The sequence below is a fragment of the Prionailurus bengalensis genome, chromosome D1 (genome assembly GCF_016509475.1).
Source record: "Prionailurus bengalensis isolate Pbe53 chromosome D1, Fcat_Pben_1.1_paternal_pri, whole genome shotgun sequence".
NCBI classification, from domain to species: Eukaryota; Metazoa; Chordata; class Mammalia; order Carnivora; family Felidae; genus Prionailurus; species Prionailurus bengalensis.
In genome coordinates, this window is record NC_057346.1 from 44383462 (window position 1) to 44402162 (window position 18701).

Genomic DNA, 18701 nt, shown 5'->3' on the forward strand with positions numbered 1-18701 from the left:
GGAGAAAGGAACTACTAGAGAGCATATAAAGGGAAATCTAATCATCAGAGATCCCACCTTGTATTCGTTTTCTTTCTTTTTCAGCCCAAACCTATTCTGTTCCTCTACTTCACAGCCTAGGACATGGAGCTGCAATATCATCTACACTGTTGTTAATGTCTCCCCTAACTCACAAAATCCTTTACCTCTATTCTCCATACATGTCTTCCTAGGGATTCTTAGAATTCCTTACAAATAAGGCTCCACATCCCCACTGCTACTTCTTTAAATTCAGGCCTCCATCAGTTTCCTTGACCACTGCAACACATTTTGCAACTCGATTCCCTTAACACTGATGTACAACCACTCCAACCTGTCACACTGCTACCATAGTTCATCCAATTCTCATCGGCTCCTCATTTCATTTCCCACCTTAAAAGCCACCATTGGCTCCCTGTTACCTGAATGAAAAAGTCAGGTAATGATGGCGTGATATAAAAGACCATTCGCAACTGGTCTTCCCCCGCTGACTTCTCATTGGCCCATTGCCCTAGGTGATCTACACAGCTGCAGTGCTTCATAGTCACTACTTCCTGAATCTCAAATACCTTCTCTTGTCTTAGAAAATACCATTTCAAAATACTGTTATCACTCCATTACCCATATGTGTCGAGTTCCATTTAAAACTGATCTTCCTACATAGAGTTAGTTGTTTTCTGATGTTCTCTCCCATTGCTGTTGTTTCCTGATGTTCTCTCCCATTGCTATTGTTTCATGCCTGCGATGATATTTATTTATATGCATTTATATGTCTGTCCTCTGTCATTCCTCTACTAGACTGTGAGCCCTGCCTGGTGTGTAGTATCTAATACCTATTTAATTTATGTTTTTCTCCATCTCAGTACAATTTCAATACATCATAAATATGGTGAAGTGAATTTTTCTTCACAACATTCACTGTGTGGGAAAGATCATACACACCTGTCCCATTTAGGTCTGGTTTGGCCATATGACTTGCTTTCATCAATGAAATGTGAGAAGTGATCTGTACCACTTCTGAGTAGACAACTTAAGAACCATTGCATATTTTTTCCTTCTACACAATTGGCCACATCCCAGGAGGAAACTGCTCTTTCAGACTATGTCTCAGAATGAAGGCGACATGGAGTAGAGTTAGAGACCATCTGTAATGAATCTAAAAGCTGAGCAAGAAATAAACTTTTGTACTACACCACTGAAATATTGACAGTTTATTGCCACAAAATAATTTAGTCTAAGGTAGGTAGATTTTTAATAAATGTTGATGAAAACAGGGGCGCCTGGGTGGCGCAGTCGGTTAAGCGTCCGACTTCAGCCAGGTCATGATCCCGCGGCCCGTGAGTTCGAGCCCCGCGTCAGGCTCTGGGCTGATGGCTCGGAGCCTGGAGCCTGTTTCAGATTCTGTGTCTCCCTCTCTCTCTGCCCCTCGCCCGTTCATGCTCTGTCTCTCTCTGTCCCAAAAATAAATAAACGTTGAAAAAAAATTAAAAAAAAAAAAAAGAAAATAAGGAAAGCTATGGAGATGGAGAAGATGAATTAGAACTGGAGATTTCGGGTCAATTTTGTTAAAAAAGAACCTTCTGTTGAAAACACATAAAAGTTCAATTTTCACGAATTGCTAATTATGTGAAATAATAGGAATTGAGACTTGAGAGAAGAAAGGAAGAAGGGGATATCATAGAATAGGAATATATATTTTGGTAATGCAATCTTGAAAAGAAAATGAAAATAAATTCTTGCTAGATAATGTGTCCTAACGATGTCTTCAGGGAGACATTTAAAGGGAGAATATAAAGAGTCTAAGGTATCTACTGAGGAGGGTACATAGAAAAGATTCCTCCTTTAGTTAAGCCAACCTAATCTAAAAATATTTTTCCTGTTCAAATGTCCAAGTCACTGTTTCCATAGTCAAAGAAAACCTGGAGGCCTGACTAAAACAACACTCAAATTAAATATATGTTTGTGTACTCAATTCTTGTTATTCACAGTATTTATGTTCCATAAACGTGCACCAAACACCAAATCAGTGAATACTGACCACTGCCCCCAGGGAAGATACAGGTTTAAATTGCTATGGGCCTCTGGTCACAACATTCCCATCAACTAGTCTGTACATAACCTTGTTTTATGTGTGTTTCTGTATTGAATAAGATTTCTTCTTTAATATATACTGTTTTTTCATTAACATTGAACTCATAACAAACAACACTTTACTCATTACTCACTTTACTCATGCAGCTGATTTAAAGAATTCATTTTCTATATATGATATATCACAGCCTTTTTATATAGGAACTCTAGATAACACTATGCTTGGGGGTTATTTTAAACAGTGAAATCAATGAAAAAAACGTAAAAAATACAAGAACCCTTATACTAAATAGATCATGAAAAGGATACTTGTTTAGAATATGAAAGCTAAAACAAGAAAGCAGAGGATGATCTCATTCAACCTCAGCTGGGAATGTGCACATCCAGAGACTCAAAATTTTTGCCACTCTGTGCATGTGCACAAATGACCACAAAGGTGCCATGAGTATTGATTTGGGTGTTGCAAATAAATTTAGCAAGTAGATAAATCTTAAAATAATGAGGATTAACTGTATATCAAGGAATTGAAAGGAAAATAATGAAATGTATTATGAGGAGATGGTTAAAATGCCCACCAGTGAGGAGAGAAATTAAATGGATAGATGGATGGATGGATGGATGGATGGATAGATAGATGGATAAAGATAGATAGATAGATACTAAATCTAGAAAAGTGCTTTAAATATGGTATATTTTTAGTTTCTTTCCTTGTCTTCCTCCCCACTTTTTTTTCCCTTATTTGGTAAAATATATGTCCCCTGAAAGCATTTAGGTAGTACTTGACAGTCTAATCTATCAGTGTAATGTAAAGCATTAGATCATAGAAAAGTACGTTCATGTTTTTCTTGGCGTTTCATTTTGCATTTGTATTTATTATTCCTTACTTAGAGATACCCTATCATCTTAACACAAATCTTGAAAGCACATTTTTTGTGAAAATGTTAATATTTAATAACCTAAATGACATATGACACCATCTAACTTAGCCAGCAGGGAGTGAAGTTTCTTAAAACTTGCATAGTAGATATTCCCCTGTAAATTTGAATAGAATAACCCTGTTTTGTCAAATAGAAATCGGAATTTTCTGTTTACATTCACACTCCTCTATGATTTTTATTTTGCTGTTGAATGGAAACATCTGGAACTAAATTGTTTTAAATTCACAAGCCAAATGTATAGGCTGCTAATAAAACATCATCTTTTGCCAAATTCTTTTAACTATGGAGAAGAGATTTATACCTGAAAAAAAAAGAGCTAAAGAACATGATGAGAAATGAATCAATTAACACACTCTGGTGGGGATACTTTTTTTATGGAAATATTACCTCCAAAAAAGTTTATCAAGACAAGCTTTTTACAGTCCCCATTAAATTCAATGAATGAATTGTGAAGGGTAAATTGGACCCATTATAATCTTAAATTTCTTATGTAATATTCATAATCATAGTGTTACATAAGAGCGAGCTAGCATTAACAAAAGGAGCAATTTAAATTACCACTTCTTGGAGAATGGGGCTCTGCTTGACAAACAGAGCTTCCTGCCCCATTTGCAATACGCCCATGCATCTCCTCCAGTGCCAGTGAGACCCACACTCTCATACCAGTGATATAATAAACCCTCCACAACAGAGGGAGAAAATGAGGCAAACAAGCCCACATCATTTCAACTTGTCAGCTTTAAATAAAATCTTCTGCAGCTGAAAATGAGAAATTTGAGGGAAGATAATGTGTGAAGTAACCAAATTCAACATTGGGACAAAACATATTGCATTACTTATTTTTTTTCCTGATCTTCCACAAAGGTTTTTGAAATTTCACCATAATTTTAATGAAATATCTTTTGTCAGAAATGACTTAGAAGAAGAAATCGTTTATTTTGTTTGTTTATTTTTTTTCTCCTCTTCCACCCACTGATGCCTTAGGAAACATCTCAAGTTATCCCAAGCCCCTGTGATATTTTAATGAGTAATCTGTGACCTTTGGAAAAACTCTCATTATCAGTTTTTAAGTCAGAGTTGGTATAGCAGAACATGCTGGAAAAAAGTACATTCTTTTTATACTTATTTTAATTAATTACTTACATAATACCTTCCCCAGCGCTGATTTTATATGCGAAATATTGGTGCATGGTCTCCACCTACAAAAAATATATATGAGACAAAAATGCATTTGAAGGAAGATAAAAAGAAATTAACATTCTGATAAGTATATCTGAAATGGATGAAATAAACACTTATTGTGAGTGTAAATCCTTTCCCTCTCCCTCTCCCCAGTGCCCACTTGCCCCAACCCTGTGTAACTCCAAAAACTTTACTGCTTTGCATTCAGGAGGTTCCATTCTACTCTTCCCTTCCCCTCTCTCCAAACCCCTTCTCTTCCTTCTTTGTTACTGTTTTTTTTTCAGTATTAAAATATCCCTTGACTTTCTTTATCTTTCCTGAAAAAGTACTTGCCTTCTTGTAAGGAAAGACACCACACTAGGTCCCAGCAGATACTTAGCACAAGTTGTGCCTATTCCAGTGGAAGAGGGTGAAAAAGTCAGTCTCGCTTGTCCTGAATGCCCCAAGGTGTGCCCAAATTTGATATAAACATCTTTTTATGTCTTTTATTTCCAATGTTGTGCCTCACTTGTTTTCCAAATAAGCTTAGAGTGCTTTCCTCTTGTACTATTATATTCTTATACCATTGTAACATGAAGTCTCTGATTTCTAATTCTTTTATCTTAAAATTCCTCGCTTACTTTGAGTGATCAGTGGATAGAATGAGAGTAATATTGAAGAGTATGATTCCTGACACTATGCTTGATATACCATTGTTAAGAAGTTGTGGTTGTTGTTGTTTTGTTTTGTTTTGTTTTTTGAGAGAGAGAGAGAGCACGAGCGGGTGAGGGGCAGAGGGAGAGGGAGAGAGAGAATCTCAAGCAGGCTCCACACCCAGTACAGAGCCTGATGAGGGGCCTGATCTCACGATTGTGAGATCATTACCTGAGCCTAAATCAAGAGTCAGATGCTTAACCCACTAAGCCCCCCAGGCATTCCTGTTAAGAAGTTTTTTAATCCATCCAATGCAAAACATGATTCCATATGTGTATTTTAAATATATTAGAGAAGTACCATGGGACAGGAAACAGTATATGGACAGTGGATTACAGGATTTCAGTTTGAGGTGCTGAAGAATCCATATTTAACAGAATGACCATAATCAGCAGGTATTTTTAACCTCTCTATTATTTACTTGTAAAATATGAAAACAATGAATATCATGTCATAGGATGGTTAAATTAATACTAGGTGTATGTTAGAGATATTTTCATTTTTACCCTATGGTCATTAAACTAATTGTTATAAAGGAACAGAATGGATTTCAAGTTAACTTCACTTAGCCACTAAGCATTCAGTAAATAATGTGAATGGTGATATCATGCAGCTTCCATACAGTGTATGTGAAAACCAGTCACATTCTGCCAAAAGTATTAGGTTATTCTCCACAGTTTGAGGTTAGTGAGACTGGTGCCTTCCAGTACTCTTAGACCCTAAATTCCCATGGTGTATTATACTCTTTATTCTAAGTTTCTATCTCAGTAATCATGTAAGTATAATGTAGGACCATGGTGTGGCTGAGTAGCCATTTAATTACTGATCTTTTCAAAAGGAAAGCAAATGGAATCATTGGCTTAGAAGGTATCTGTTCTAAGCTGAGCTGGTTTTTGTCTCCCCACAGTGATGGCTGGGCTGACAGGTATGATGTGACAGATGGATATCAGCGAGAAGCTGTTGGTGGAATCACAATCAAGCTTCAATCTCCTGATGTCAAGTGGTTTGATGATTATTATCTGAAGCTTCGGCCAGAAACAAACCTTCGAAATCCTTGGTTTCAAGAATTTTGGCAGCATCGTTTTCAGTGCCGGCTGGAAGGGTTTGCACAGGAGAACAGCAAATACAACAAGACTTGCAATAGTAAGCAGATTTATTGTTTCATTTAAAGTGGATAAGGCTAGGGCTCCAATTTATGTAAACTGTGTCATGGGGATAGTGGCTATAATCTGTTGGAGAAGAGGACTCTTACATAAACAGAGGGGCTATTGCCACTTACAGTGATAAACAAGCTTTATTCTCACTAAGAACATATCAGAGCAAATTTTTACTCCACAGAGATTTAAAACAATTTTGTTATTTATATCATTCAAGAAATTGGCACTGTGCTAAGAGGGTAATGTGAGCTCCAGAGAGGAACTGTGATTGCCATCCCTGAAGGCAAGAACTACACTCTGCACATTTTGATTATCTTCAGCAGTTAGCACCGAGTTAAACACTTAGTAAGGGTGTCATATTCTGAAGAATGAATAAGGGGGCTCCTGGGTGGCTCAGTTGATTAAGCGTCTGACTCTCGATTTCAGCTCAGGTCATGATCTCATGGTTCGTGAGTTTGAGCCCCGCATCAGGCTCTGCACCAATGGTGTGGAGCCTGCTTGGGATTCTCTTTCTCTCCCTCTCTCTGCCCCTTCCCTGCTCTCTTGCTCTTGCACTGAATCAGGTGAATATTAAAGGACAGAGCCAATTCCTACTTCCATCAATATATAGAACAGGAGCAGGGATAGGGTTTTATGTTTCAGGAGACATAATCTGAATGTTGCCATTCATTCTTCTACACTTATAGGGACTCATATTGTACCAACTATTGCTTTTTTTCCCTCCAACTATTGTTTTAGTTGTAAAGATAACAAGGTGAGGAAAACTAGTTCCTGCCCTTAAAAGGTTTAGTGTCTAGAAGGGAGATAATCATGCCAGCCAATGTTGTAATTCAGTGCTATAAATGATATTATAAGAGCTAAACACAGGGTTTAGTTGCAATTATTTGTTGCACATTGAAAGGGAATCTTGACTCCAGTTACCAAGGTACGGCCAATATTGATCTGTATGTCAAAGCCTGCAAAAATTAAGGTTTGTCAAAATTGATAAGTGATTTGTTGATACTTCCTTATCATCACATTGTGTAACAAGAACCCCATATGCATTTGCATAGGAGTAAAGTGTTTTAATTGGTGATATGGGTGCCTTTATCTATGATGCTGGAATACAGGAGTGCATTGAGATAGTGGGGTTGAAATTATGGCCCACAAACCAATTCCAGTGCACAGAGAAGTTGTCACATACAAGCACAAAAATGAGAATAATGTAAATAATATAGTGAATTTTTTCATAATGCACTTTCCCTCCCAGTTCATGTCCGTCATGTTTTTGGTATCACTTCATTCTTTTGTGAAATTAAGAAGTGGGTGAATGATGATTTGCGATTATTTTAAATATCGGTATCTGGTAAAATAAGAACATGGCATCTTTATGTCAGTTTCTGTTTGAGTAAAGAGGGGGAAGAAAGATGCTGAAGTGTGGGATATTGTATTGATCAGTGAAGTCCAGAAATCACAGAAGTATGGTGTGTATGTTTGTTTCTTTCTGACTTCAGATACTGCTTGTCCAAAATCTTCAAATGCTTATTCATTTCCTTTGTTTTGTTTTGTTTTGTTTTGTTTTGTTTTATTTTCATGAAAAAAAATATATGTGAATGAACAGCATGATGACTTCTGTTTCACAATTTCAATGTTTATAGCTAATGTCATATCTTTCATCATTCTATCTAGTTTCTGATGGACACAGACTCCTTTCCTCTCTTGAGATTTGGGGGCTATGCCTCTCTGTATTCCAGTTCTATGGTTGTGTACAGATTTCTATATGTAGCTACACTGGAGGAGCTATAAAGTATAAGCAATAGATTTGATCTCATTTCCAGTTATCCTTTATTAAGGAGTTAGTGACAGTCCCTAACCAGTGTGTCTAAGGTAATGTTTCCAACTGATCCTCACCCTTTTCCTCTTTGTGCCAATATTATTTTCCTTTTCTTTTTTGTCTAAAATGTCTTCCCTTTGAAATGGTTCTTTGTTTCTCTTATTTTTTCCCCACTGTTGGAGATCTTATTTAGATATAGTTTTAAAACACTCTTTAATTGATTTCCAAAGAACATTATTTCTGTGGAAAATGTTCTGTAAAATCTTCCCTTTTAGCCTGCTGTTGATCTCTGTCTTACACATGAATACCCAGATATGATTACTCTGCTCAGAACTGGCTCCTTACTCCAGTACTGGAAAACACTCGTTAGCCACTTCCCCCCGCCCCCAGAATCTTATCTGACAAGAGATGTCATTTTGTACATACATGGACACTTATGTGTAATACCTCTGTTATTCTTTTCAATAAGGGAAATAATATTATTATCTTTATTTTAAAGATTATAAAATGAAGATTTAGGAGAAAACAATAGCTTGCTCAAGGTCAGCTAACTATTAAACACTGGAACTTATAATTGAACTCAGATTTGTCTGAAGTTTAACCAGTATGGTATGCTAAAAAGATAAAATATTACAATTTTTAAAAATTGCCATAAAATTTGCTTTATATTATAGTTAATATATAGGTCAAAGATACAAAAAGGAAAAATCTTAAAATTATTTGTACATTACTATGGAATTCATAATAGATACCTAATTGTTCACTACTCTCTACTTTTGACTGTATTTCCTTATTCACTCACACGTCCTCTTAGCATCTTTATCCCCACCTCCTTAGGGGCCCCAAATAGTTTACTCATATGTATAATATTACTAAATATTACCAGCATTTTCCTAAATATAATGCACTTAAGCCCTTTCATCAGGGGGTGTGCATAAGACAACCATTTTTGAGTTGGAGTGTTAATATTAGGAGTTTCCAATTCATGTCAATCAAGAAGCTTTGCTTTGCTCACTTTCTCCAGTACCTTAAATCTAATAGATAATTCAAGAAGAAAAATGGCTTCACACAAAGGATAGAAATACCCATAGCTGAAGTACTGCTTATTTTGTCTTGGGAGATTCTTTGAAGGCAAAGAATAAAAGTTAGGACAGGTATCTAAATCTAGTAGTCCAGAACTAGCAGTAGCCTTATAGAGAATATGCCCCATTAATATGAATTTTTTCACTGCCTGTTAGTCTTGCCTATTCTTATACATTATATAAATAGACACTTACATTATTTGCTTCTCTGTAATGGCCTTTTCCCCTCAAAGTAATGTAGTGATTTTCATCCCATCATTGCATGTATTAGTTTATTCTTTTTTTATGTTTTATTTTATTTTGAGAGAAAAAGAGAAAGAGAGTGAGAAAGAAAGAGAGCATGTGCAAGGGAGGGGGCAGAGGGAGAGAGAGAGAGAGAGAGAGAGAGAGAGAGAGAGAGAGAGAGAGAATCTTAAGAAGACTTCATGCTCAGTGCAGAGTCCCATGTGGGGCTCAGTCCCATGACCCTGGGATCATGACTCAAGCCAAAATCAAGAGTCAGACACTTAACTGACTAAGCCACCCAGTTGCCTGTAGTTTATTCTTTTTTATTGCTGTGCAATATCCCTTTGTATGGATATACTACCAGAATTTACCTATCAGTTCTCCTATATGATAGACATTTGCATTATTTACATTTTTAGGTATTATAAATACTTTATGAACATTTATGTACATATACTATGGCAGACCTATATCCTAATTACTGTTAGATGTATACCCAGTATTGGAACTGCTACATCATAGACTACATATATATTTAGCTTTATTAGAAATTGCCAAGCAGTTTTCCAAAGTAATTGAACTAATTTCCCCTTTCACTGAAATGTATGAAATTTCAAGTTGCTTTGCACTACTGTCAACACTTGGTACTATATTTTTGTATTTTAAACATTCTGTGAGTATGTGTTTGTATCATATTGTGATTTTTATTGCCTCTCCATGTGTATTACCAAGTTAAGTTCCTTCTCATATGCTTATCGGAAATTTGGGCATCCTATTTTGTAAAGTGTCTGTTCAGGTCTTTTGCACATTTCTTTGAATTGTTTATCATTTAACATCTATTTTAAGACTTCCTTATATACTGTGGAGATGAGTCTTTGGTAGATATATGTATTGTGAAGATTGCCCACTTAGAGAATAGCTTATTCCTATTTCCTATCCCTCTCATGTGTTGTTTTCTATTTATCCACTTTGTTCTTTAATACTTATTCCTCTTTTACTGCCTGCTTATGGATTAATCAATAATTTTTCTATCTTATTATATCACCCCTCTTAATAATTTTGTTTCATCTCAGCATAATTAATTTAGAGTTTTCAACAGAAATTACTAAATGAATCTTTAATACAAACAACTTTATGTTGGTTCTTGTTTATATTAAAAAATCTTGCAGGGGTGCCTAGGTGGCTCAGTCAGTTAAGGGTCTGATTTCAGCTTAAGTCATGATCTCATGGTTTGTGAGTTTGAGCCCCACATAGGGCTCTGTGCTGACAGCTCAGAGACTGGAGCTTCCTTCAGATTCTGTGTCTCCAGGCTTTCTTTGCCTCTCCCCCTCTCATGCACACACTGTCTCTCTCTCTTTCAAAAATGAGTAAACATTAAAAAAAAATGTTTAATCTTGCAAATATTTACATCTGTTTATTCCCTCATACAATATTTTGCTATTGCCGTATAATTTATTTTTATCTGTATTATATATAAAAATATATAAATATAATAATATAAATATTATATATACATATGTGTGTATATATATATATATATATATGACTTTCTTCATATTGTTGCTCTAAATGGTTAGCAGTCATATTTCCCCACTCCAGTGTTTTTCATTCCTTCTACCTGCTTGCTTTCACCTGTGATTTTTTTCAGCCTAAAGAATTTCTTGTAGTGTTTCTTACAATATAGATCTACTGCCAACAAATTATATTGACTTTTTTTTTCTGAGAATATCTTTATTTCCCCTTTGTTTTTGAGGAGTGTATTCACCAAGGATAGCATTCTGTATTGCCAGGTTTTCTTCATTTTTTTTTTCTTTGAAAACAACATTTCATTTTTTTTCTCTGGATTCCATCATTTCATTGAAAATTTAGCCATCATTCTAATGTTGTGTCCTTTTTTTTTGGCAACATGTCTTTTTTTCTAGGCTTTAAAATTTTTTTTAAGTTTTTATTTGACTGTGATTTGGTTAGGTGTGATTTCCTTTATATATGTCATTCTTTGGATTTCTTAAACCTGTGGATTAAAAATGTCTATCAGTTTTGAAAATTTCCTAGACATTACTTCCTAAAACATTCCTTCTGCCACATTTTTCTCTCTCTGTTCCTTCTTGTGCTCAGATATACCTGTTAGATTATTTGACTGGGTCATACAGGTGACTTTTTCTCTGGACTTTCTTTCCTATCTTTTTTTTCTCTCTGTTCTTCTATTTGATTCTTTTCTATTATTTTGTCTTTTATTTCACTAACAATGTATCCACCTATGTACAGTCAGCTGTTAACCAAAATAAGTTTTTAACTTCAGGTATGTTGTTTTACAGTCCCAGATGCCCATTTAATTCTTTTTATAGTTACTAATTTTCTTTTGAAGTATTCTTTCTCATCTAATTTTCAGTCCTTTATTCCATGTCCTTGAACATAGTGATTATAGTTATTTTAAGGCCCCTTTTTTTCTAATTCTAACATCTGGATCTTCTGTCAGTCTTCTATTGACATATTTTTCATTGGTCACATTTCATGCTTCCTGATACAACGTATTTTCTTTTGTGCTAGACATTGAGTATAAAATGCCATAAAGATTGAAGTTTATATTATTTTCCCCCAATGATGGTTTGCCTTTTCCAGGTTCAAAGAAATCGAGATAAGTTGCAACATAAGACAGAAGTAGTCAACCTGTAGTTAAAAGTGTCTTTAAGGAACAATTGACATGGAATTTTGATGGAGAATCTAGATACTATATCCTATGCCCTGGATGACTGACTCAGTCAGATTTTTGTTGTTTTTTGAGATTTTTTTCCTCCAGGCCCCTATACCATACTGTTTCTAAATTTGGCATCCATTGTGAGGAAAAGACTACTTGAAGTTTGAGCAGTTTCTAATCCTCAGGTGGGGCTTTTCTTCCAAATAGTATAAAACAATGGGACATTTCAGCCTTCCTCTTCAAAATCTTGAGCCTCATGCAGCCCCCAGAATCAGCAAATGAATCACAAGGGGAAAAATCTATCATGTGGTTAGGTTTCCTGCACTTTATATATTGACATACCATATCATTTTAATATCCAAAAATACTTCTGGCTTCTCTTTTTTCCAGAAGTGTCAGATACTATGTGAAGTCATATATTCCCCAGCCACAATTCATGTACTGTCCTAGAACCTCAAAATGTGACTTTATTGAGAAATAGCATCAGTGCAGAGTTAAGATGAGAGGATGTACTAAAGTAGGATGGGCTCTTAATTTCCCCCAATAGAGGAGAAGTGACACAGAGACAGACACACATAGGAAAAGTGGCAGGGGGAAGACACAGGCAGAAACTTGAGTGATGCAGCACAAAGACAAGAAATGCCAAAAATTAATGGCCACCATAAGAAGCTAGGAAGAGGCAAGGAAGGATTCTACCAAGAGTCTCAGAGGGAGCATGGCCCTCTTGACACCTTGACTTCTGACTTTGAGCCTCCAGAACTGTGAGAGAATAAATTTCTGCTGTTTGAAGCCACATAGCATGTGGTATTTTGTTATGGCCACCCTAGAAAACTAATGTCCCTTCATTCAGACCATGTTAGATTGGCAGCCTGGTCCAGAACCTGCAGATGCCCTCTGATGAGAAAGCAGCGGGTGACACCTGCCTACTTTCATAGGTCTCCTTTTTGTTTGTTCATTTTGTCTTTGTTGAGTCCATACATCTTCACTGCCTTGAAAATATTTTATTTTTGCATTTCTTTGGCCTCGTAAAGTTATATAGTAAAAGAATGTTCATGTGCTTTCTTCTCCACCCTACATAACACCAGAGGTCCCTCTTTTATATTTTAATCTTGTCACTCCCCTGCAATCCCAATTTGGATGCATAAACGAACCCTGCAGTTTATAATGTCCAAAATGTTCATACTTTTGTTAATTTCTGTTTTTATCTTTAAGCATTTAAAAAATTAAGTCAAACTATTTCTATACCCTTAAGTGTTTTAACTATGTGGTTTTTACAGAATCCAGGTTTATATACTATTAACAGTGAGCCCAATTTCAGTAAGTGTTACTTAAATTGGACAATCATGTTAGACTTGAATTATAATTTAAATGACCAGTAACGATAATAAGTTAAAAGTATAAAGAATATAGTTTAATTTTTCCAATTGTTTAAGTAACCCAGTAATAAAAGCTACAGCTAATTAAATTAAAACTGTTTTCTAGTAACTGGATCCTATTCTATATTTGAACCAATTTAAGGACCCATTTCCTATACAGTTATTTGAACCAATTTAAGGACCCATTTCCTTTACAGTTATACTGTCACCCACTGACATTCATTTACCATCTCCTTTCTATGATTTCTCCCTGTCACTTCCAGTAGCTTCCAGAGGTGTCATTTATGACATTAACACACAAACATTCTCGCCTGGATGTCCTGAGGGCACTTCCAACTTACATATCTAAAACTCACCTCATTATAACTTTTCTAACCACAGTTCCAAACTTTGAGCTTCTCCATTATGTACCTCCAGTTTGAGTAAACGATACACCCATCCAGCCTGTCCCCCAAGATGTGGGAATAAGGGGTCTTCTCATATTCCATTCTCTCATCCTCACAGCCAACTGGTAACCAAATACTATTAAATCTACTGTTCATCTTCCACATCTGTTCTCTGTTTTTCATTACTGGCTGAATTCAAATCTTTATACCACTGCTGTGATTTGTTTCTTCATTATCTGTCACCTCACATATGAGAATAATCTTCATATCTAATCTTCTTTTTGATACCAGCTTCTTTCTCCTCCATTTTATGCTAAAAAGTAGCCTCGAAAGAGTCCATCTAAAGAATGAATCTCATCGTGTTACTTCCATTCTCAATGCTCGTCCATGGTTCTCTAATGTCTACAAAAAAGGAATTCCACCCCTTTGCCCCCAGTCAAAACTCTTCAAATTTGCCATATGTATTTTTCAAATCTTATCATCAATTCCTTAAGCCCAAGAAATCTATGTTCCAATCACTTCACAGCACAATTCACAGATTGTGCTCTTCCATTTTAGCATGGCATGCCTACTTAAGTCTCTGCACTTTTGTTCCATGAAAAACCTTCCTCAGGATATTTGGTAGTTTCACCGAGCATATATCCTCATGGTTTCCAATAAATCCAGTTTCCTGTTCTCAAAGAAATTCTGTTTCCCTCATGTCACTTCCTGTACTTTTTGTCTTTTTTGACACGTACCAATCCAGATATTGAACACAGATCCTCCCATCTCCTTATTTTTATTCCTTCAAGTAACCACTCACACTGACATTTATGTGTATGCCACCCTACTATCAACAAAATGAAGATGAGAAAAATGGGTGCAGAGCAACATAAAAGTCCTTTAGCCAGAAGGGCATTTCTGGGATTCCAATGATGTGCTATTTCTTGAGCCAGTGGTGATCACTAGGATGTATTTCTTTTGAGAAAAAATTAATGTGTTGTTATGATTTTTGCACTTCTCTGCATTCGTGTTCTAATTTCATGAGAGTTTACTTTAACTACCCCACCTCTAAATAGAAGTTCTGCAGCCCCTATGTCCAGTCTAACATTCCTTCCAGTCCAAATTTCTCACAATAGATTCCCCCACACATTCTCACTCCATCAGATTTCTCCCACCATGTTGCTTGATTACTGTCCCTTTACTTCCCTGTAACCCATACCTCATTTCCTCACAATGTTTTTAAACACCACAGTAAATATTTCTCCATTTCATAGGTAGAGCTATTGAGCTGTTTCTTTGTTTTCTTGTCTCCTTTAAAATTCTGCCCTTAGATACAGGAGTACTGATGCATAGGGGCACTTGTACCCCAATGTTTATAGCAGCACTCTCAACAATAGCCAAATTATGGAAAGAGCCTAAATGTCCATCAACTGATGAATGGATAAAGAAATTGTGGTTTATATACACAATGGAGTACTACGTGGCAATGAGAAAGAATGAAAGATGGCCCTTTGTAGCAACGTGGATGGAACTGGAGAGTGTGATGCTTTGTGAAATAAGCCATACAGAGAAAGACAGATACCATATGTTTTCACTCTTATGTGGATCCTGAGAAACTTAACAGAAACCCATGGGGGAGGGGAAGAAAAAAAAAAGGAGGTAGAGTGGGAGAGAGCCAAAGCATAAGAGACTCTTAAAAACTGAGAACAAACTGAGGGTTGATGGGGGTGGGAGGGAGGGGTGGGGGGGTGATGGGTATTGATGAGGGCACCTTTTGGAATGAGCACTGGGTGTTGTATGGAAACCAATTTGACAATAAACTTCATATATTGAAAAAATAAATAAGTAAATAAAATTCTGCCCTTAGACAATGGATGCTGCTCACCTTTTGAGCCCAAAGCTGCTGCTAAAGTTACATCGCCAAACAGAAGGCCATTTACTCCAGAGAAAAAAAATGATACCATCCTCAGAGGGGATAAAGCAACTACAGCAATATAATATTTTCCACTGGATTACACTGACATATACATAGATTTTTCACATCATTACACCATTACATAAACATTTTATGTTCAGGGGCTCTTGGGTGGCTTAGTCACTTGAGCGTCCAACTCTTGATTTCAGCTCAGGTCATGATCCCAGGGCCCTGGGATCAAGCCCCAGCATGAGGCTCCACACTCAGCGTGGATCCTGCTTGAGATTCTTTTCTGTCTCTCTTTCTTCCACTACACCGCTTGCATGTACTCTCTGTCTCCAAAGTAAATTAAAAACCAAACAAAAAAACAAACAAAAAATGTTATCTTCATCTGTCTCTGTTAAACTATAAATTTCTCCAGGAGAGGAACTGTCTTACTCATCTATTTTCCAAATTCTGAGCATGATGCCTTATATAGAGCAAGCATGTGAATAAATATTGTTAAATGAATGTGACTTCATGTCTCTTATACCCAAGCAGAGTTACAAGGGCTAGAGGATCTAGAACAGTGGTTCCCAGTCTGTAGGCTGCAGGTCCCAGGGTCACTGTTGATTTGTTGACTGATCTAGAATTCTTACATTGTTGAGCATTATCAGTGAACTGAACTATGCTTTGCATATCCTTGTGTGAACATGTGTATGCTTATACACATAAGTACCTTCTTTTTATGCACAAGCTGCTGCAGTTAACAAATTATAAATTAATTTTTAAATTGCTCTAATCATGGTAGCTTATTGCCATTAGGTGTTTTCTATAGTACAAACAGCATTTATGGAGTGTGTGGAATTTTTTGACATGAAAAGAATTTCCTATATTCAAAAAGGTAGATTCCACTAGCTTGGAGGTATCTCTTTTCCCTTTTTTTATAGCAAGTTTCCAGCCAGAGGTGTCCACATTTTTTTTGATGAATATGTGTCATAAGGATTTGAGATGGGTTAGTTAAAGGATACTTCCTTGTGCATCAGAATTTTTTTCTGCCATCTTGTTTGCTTTAAAAACACTTATTGGTGATTTATTCATTGCTCAAAACACTTCAGTATCTCTGAAAACATGACTGGAAAACCCAAAACAGTACATTGAGAGGAAATAATTATCTAATAAGAGGGGCTGAACAATAGTAAAGGCATATCAAGTGCCAAGTAAACAAAATGCCACAGGTAACCCCAGTTTAAATATTTCTCATCCTTGCACTACATTAACATTTCCAAGGTAGCACTTGGAAAGAAAACTAATCCAATGTAAAAAAAGGATTCTGTGGTTGCATATATTGGATTATTACATTCTGTATCCATTATTTTTAGAGATTCATAATGTATATCCACATGTTGGAAAAGGACAAATCCCATTGTAAACATTTTTAAATCCCTTTCTTTAATCCAGAATCTCCTTTTTGTTGTTTTGTTTTACTATGAACTCATCTTCTTATGTAACACTGATTAGCATCATACTTTTGGAAAGACTACACTGGAAAAATTTAATAACCATATCTTTAAAAATAAATTTGATCACATTATCCTAGTGTATGTGGTGAAATCTAATCAGAAACATACTGTCTATATAACAGACAATGAATTAAGTTAATTAGAATTTGATGTGTCAGTTTGGGCTTAATACAATTCTTGGATTTGTTACATGTTAATACTTTTCATTTTGAGGAGGGAAAAGTTTCTCCATCTTGGACTCTGCTTTAAAGAAATGGTTGCAGAGCCAGATCAAGGCCCCAGATATTAACATATCAAAGTTTTGAGACATATAATCTGTCATATTTCTTTTTTTAATTCCAAAGTTTAAGAAATAAGAGTAATTATCCATCCAAGTAAGTGTCAGTGTATGTAATTCTTCATGATGAATAGCTACCATCAAAAACTACTAAAAAAATAACCCTCGCATTAGGAGTTGCAACAGTTTCCAAATTCTTAAGACATTGGAATTGGAATCCACGATGTATTAAACATATTTAAGATAAACCAAAGAGAGACCTGACAAGCTTGCTCAATCAGTCACTTAAGGCATGCAAATGTGAAAAGCATTAGATTTACACCCAGAAGATCTATATTAAAAAACTCAATCTGTAGCCACTACTAGGCCTCTCTGAGTCTCTGTTTTCTCAAATGTGAGATGGGATGTGTATTAAAACTGATACCTAACTGGGGTGCTGGGTGGCTTAGTGGGTTAAGCATCCAACTCCTTACTTTGGCTCAGGTCACAATCTCACAGTTCATGGGTTTGAGCCCCGCATTGGGCTCTGCGTTGACGGTGCAGAGTCTGCTTGGGATTCTCTCTCTCTCTCTCTCTCTCTCTCTCTCTCCCTCTCCCTCTCCCTCTCCTTCTCCCTCTCCCTGCGCCTCCCCCACTCTCTCTCCCTCTGTCTCAAAATAAATGAATAAACTTAAAAAAAAATTAAAAACCTGATACCTAACTGACAGAGGACTCTAGTGAGGCTTACATATGATGATGTATGAGGGGACACCTGGGTGGCTCAGTCGGTTAAATGACTGACTCCTGATTTTGGCTAAGGTCATGATCTCACGGTTGCTGGGATCAAGCCAGTGTTGGACTTTGCGCTGACGGTGTTAGACCTGCTTGAGATCATAAGGGATTTTCTCTCTCCCTCTGTCTCTCAAAATAAATAAATAAATAAACATTTAAAAAGCCAAATAAATAAATAGGATGATGTATGAGAAAATGCTTAAAAGATGTGAGGGCAAAGTACCTGCTTTTAGCAAAGACGAAGTAACAGAGACTGGATTTACTCTCCTTCTTAAAATAATAAAAAGAACAAAAGACAATAATAAAAAGAACAAAAAAGAACAAACGTTTTCTAGATATTGGATATCAAGCAATGAAGGACAGTTATTCTTATGAAACAAGAAATAAATGAGGTATGTTTTCTGAGTTAAGAAGATGGAATTCTGACTTCAGAGAAACCAAGGAAGCTAGAGTTCTAGCTAGAGCACAGAAACAAAGAGAGGAGAGGTGCAGGAAGAGAGAACTCTGGAGATGGACAGAGGTTCCCTCGAGTATGCAGCTGACTATTGATTACTGCATCTATACAAGGATAATACTTCAGATCTGGGAAAGGACCCTT

General features: G+C 36.2%; 1 protein-coding gene across 3 annotated transcripts in view; it reads left to right on the forward strand.

Moving 5' to 3' along the window:
- Positions 1 to 18701, forward strand: part of GRM5 (glutamate metabotropic receptor 5) — a 530110-nt gene that overhangs the window by 382517 nt on the left and 128892 nt on the right. For all 3 annotated transcript variants that reach the window (XM_043579975.1, XM_043579974.1, XM_043579976.1), the window contains exon 4: positions 5830 to 6065. In XM_043579975.1, the coding sequence (XP_043435910.1) occupies positions 5830 to 6065 (236 nt within the window). The remainder of the gene's footprint in view (positions 1 to 5829; positions 6066 to 18701) is intronic.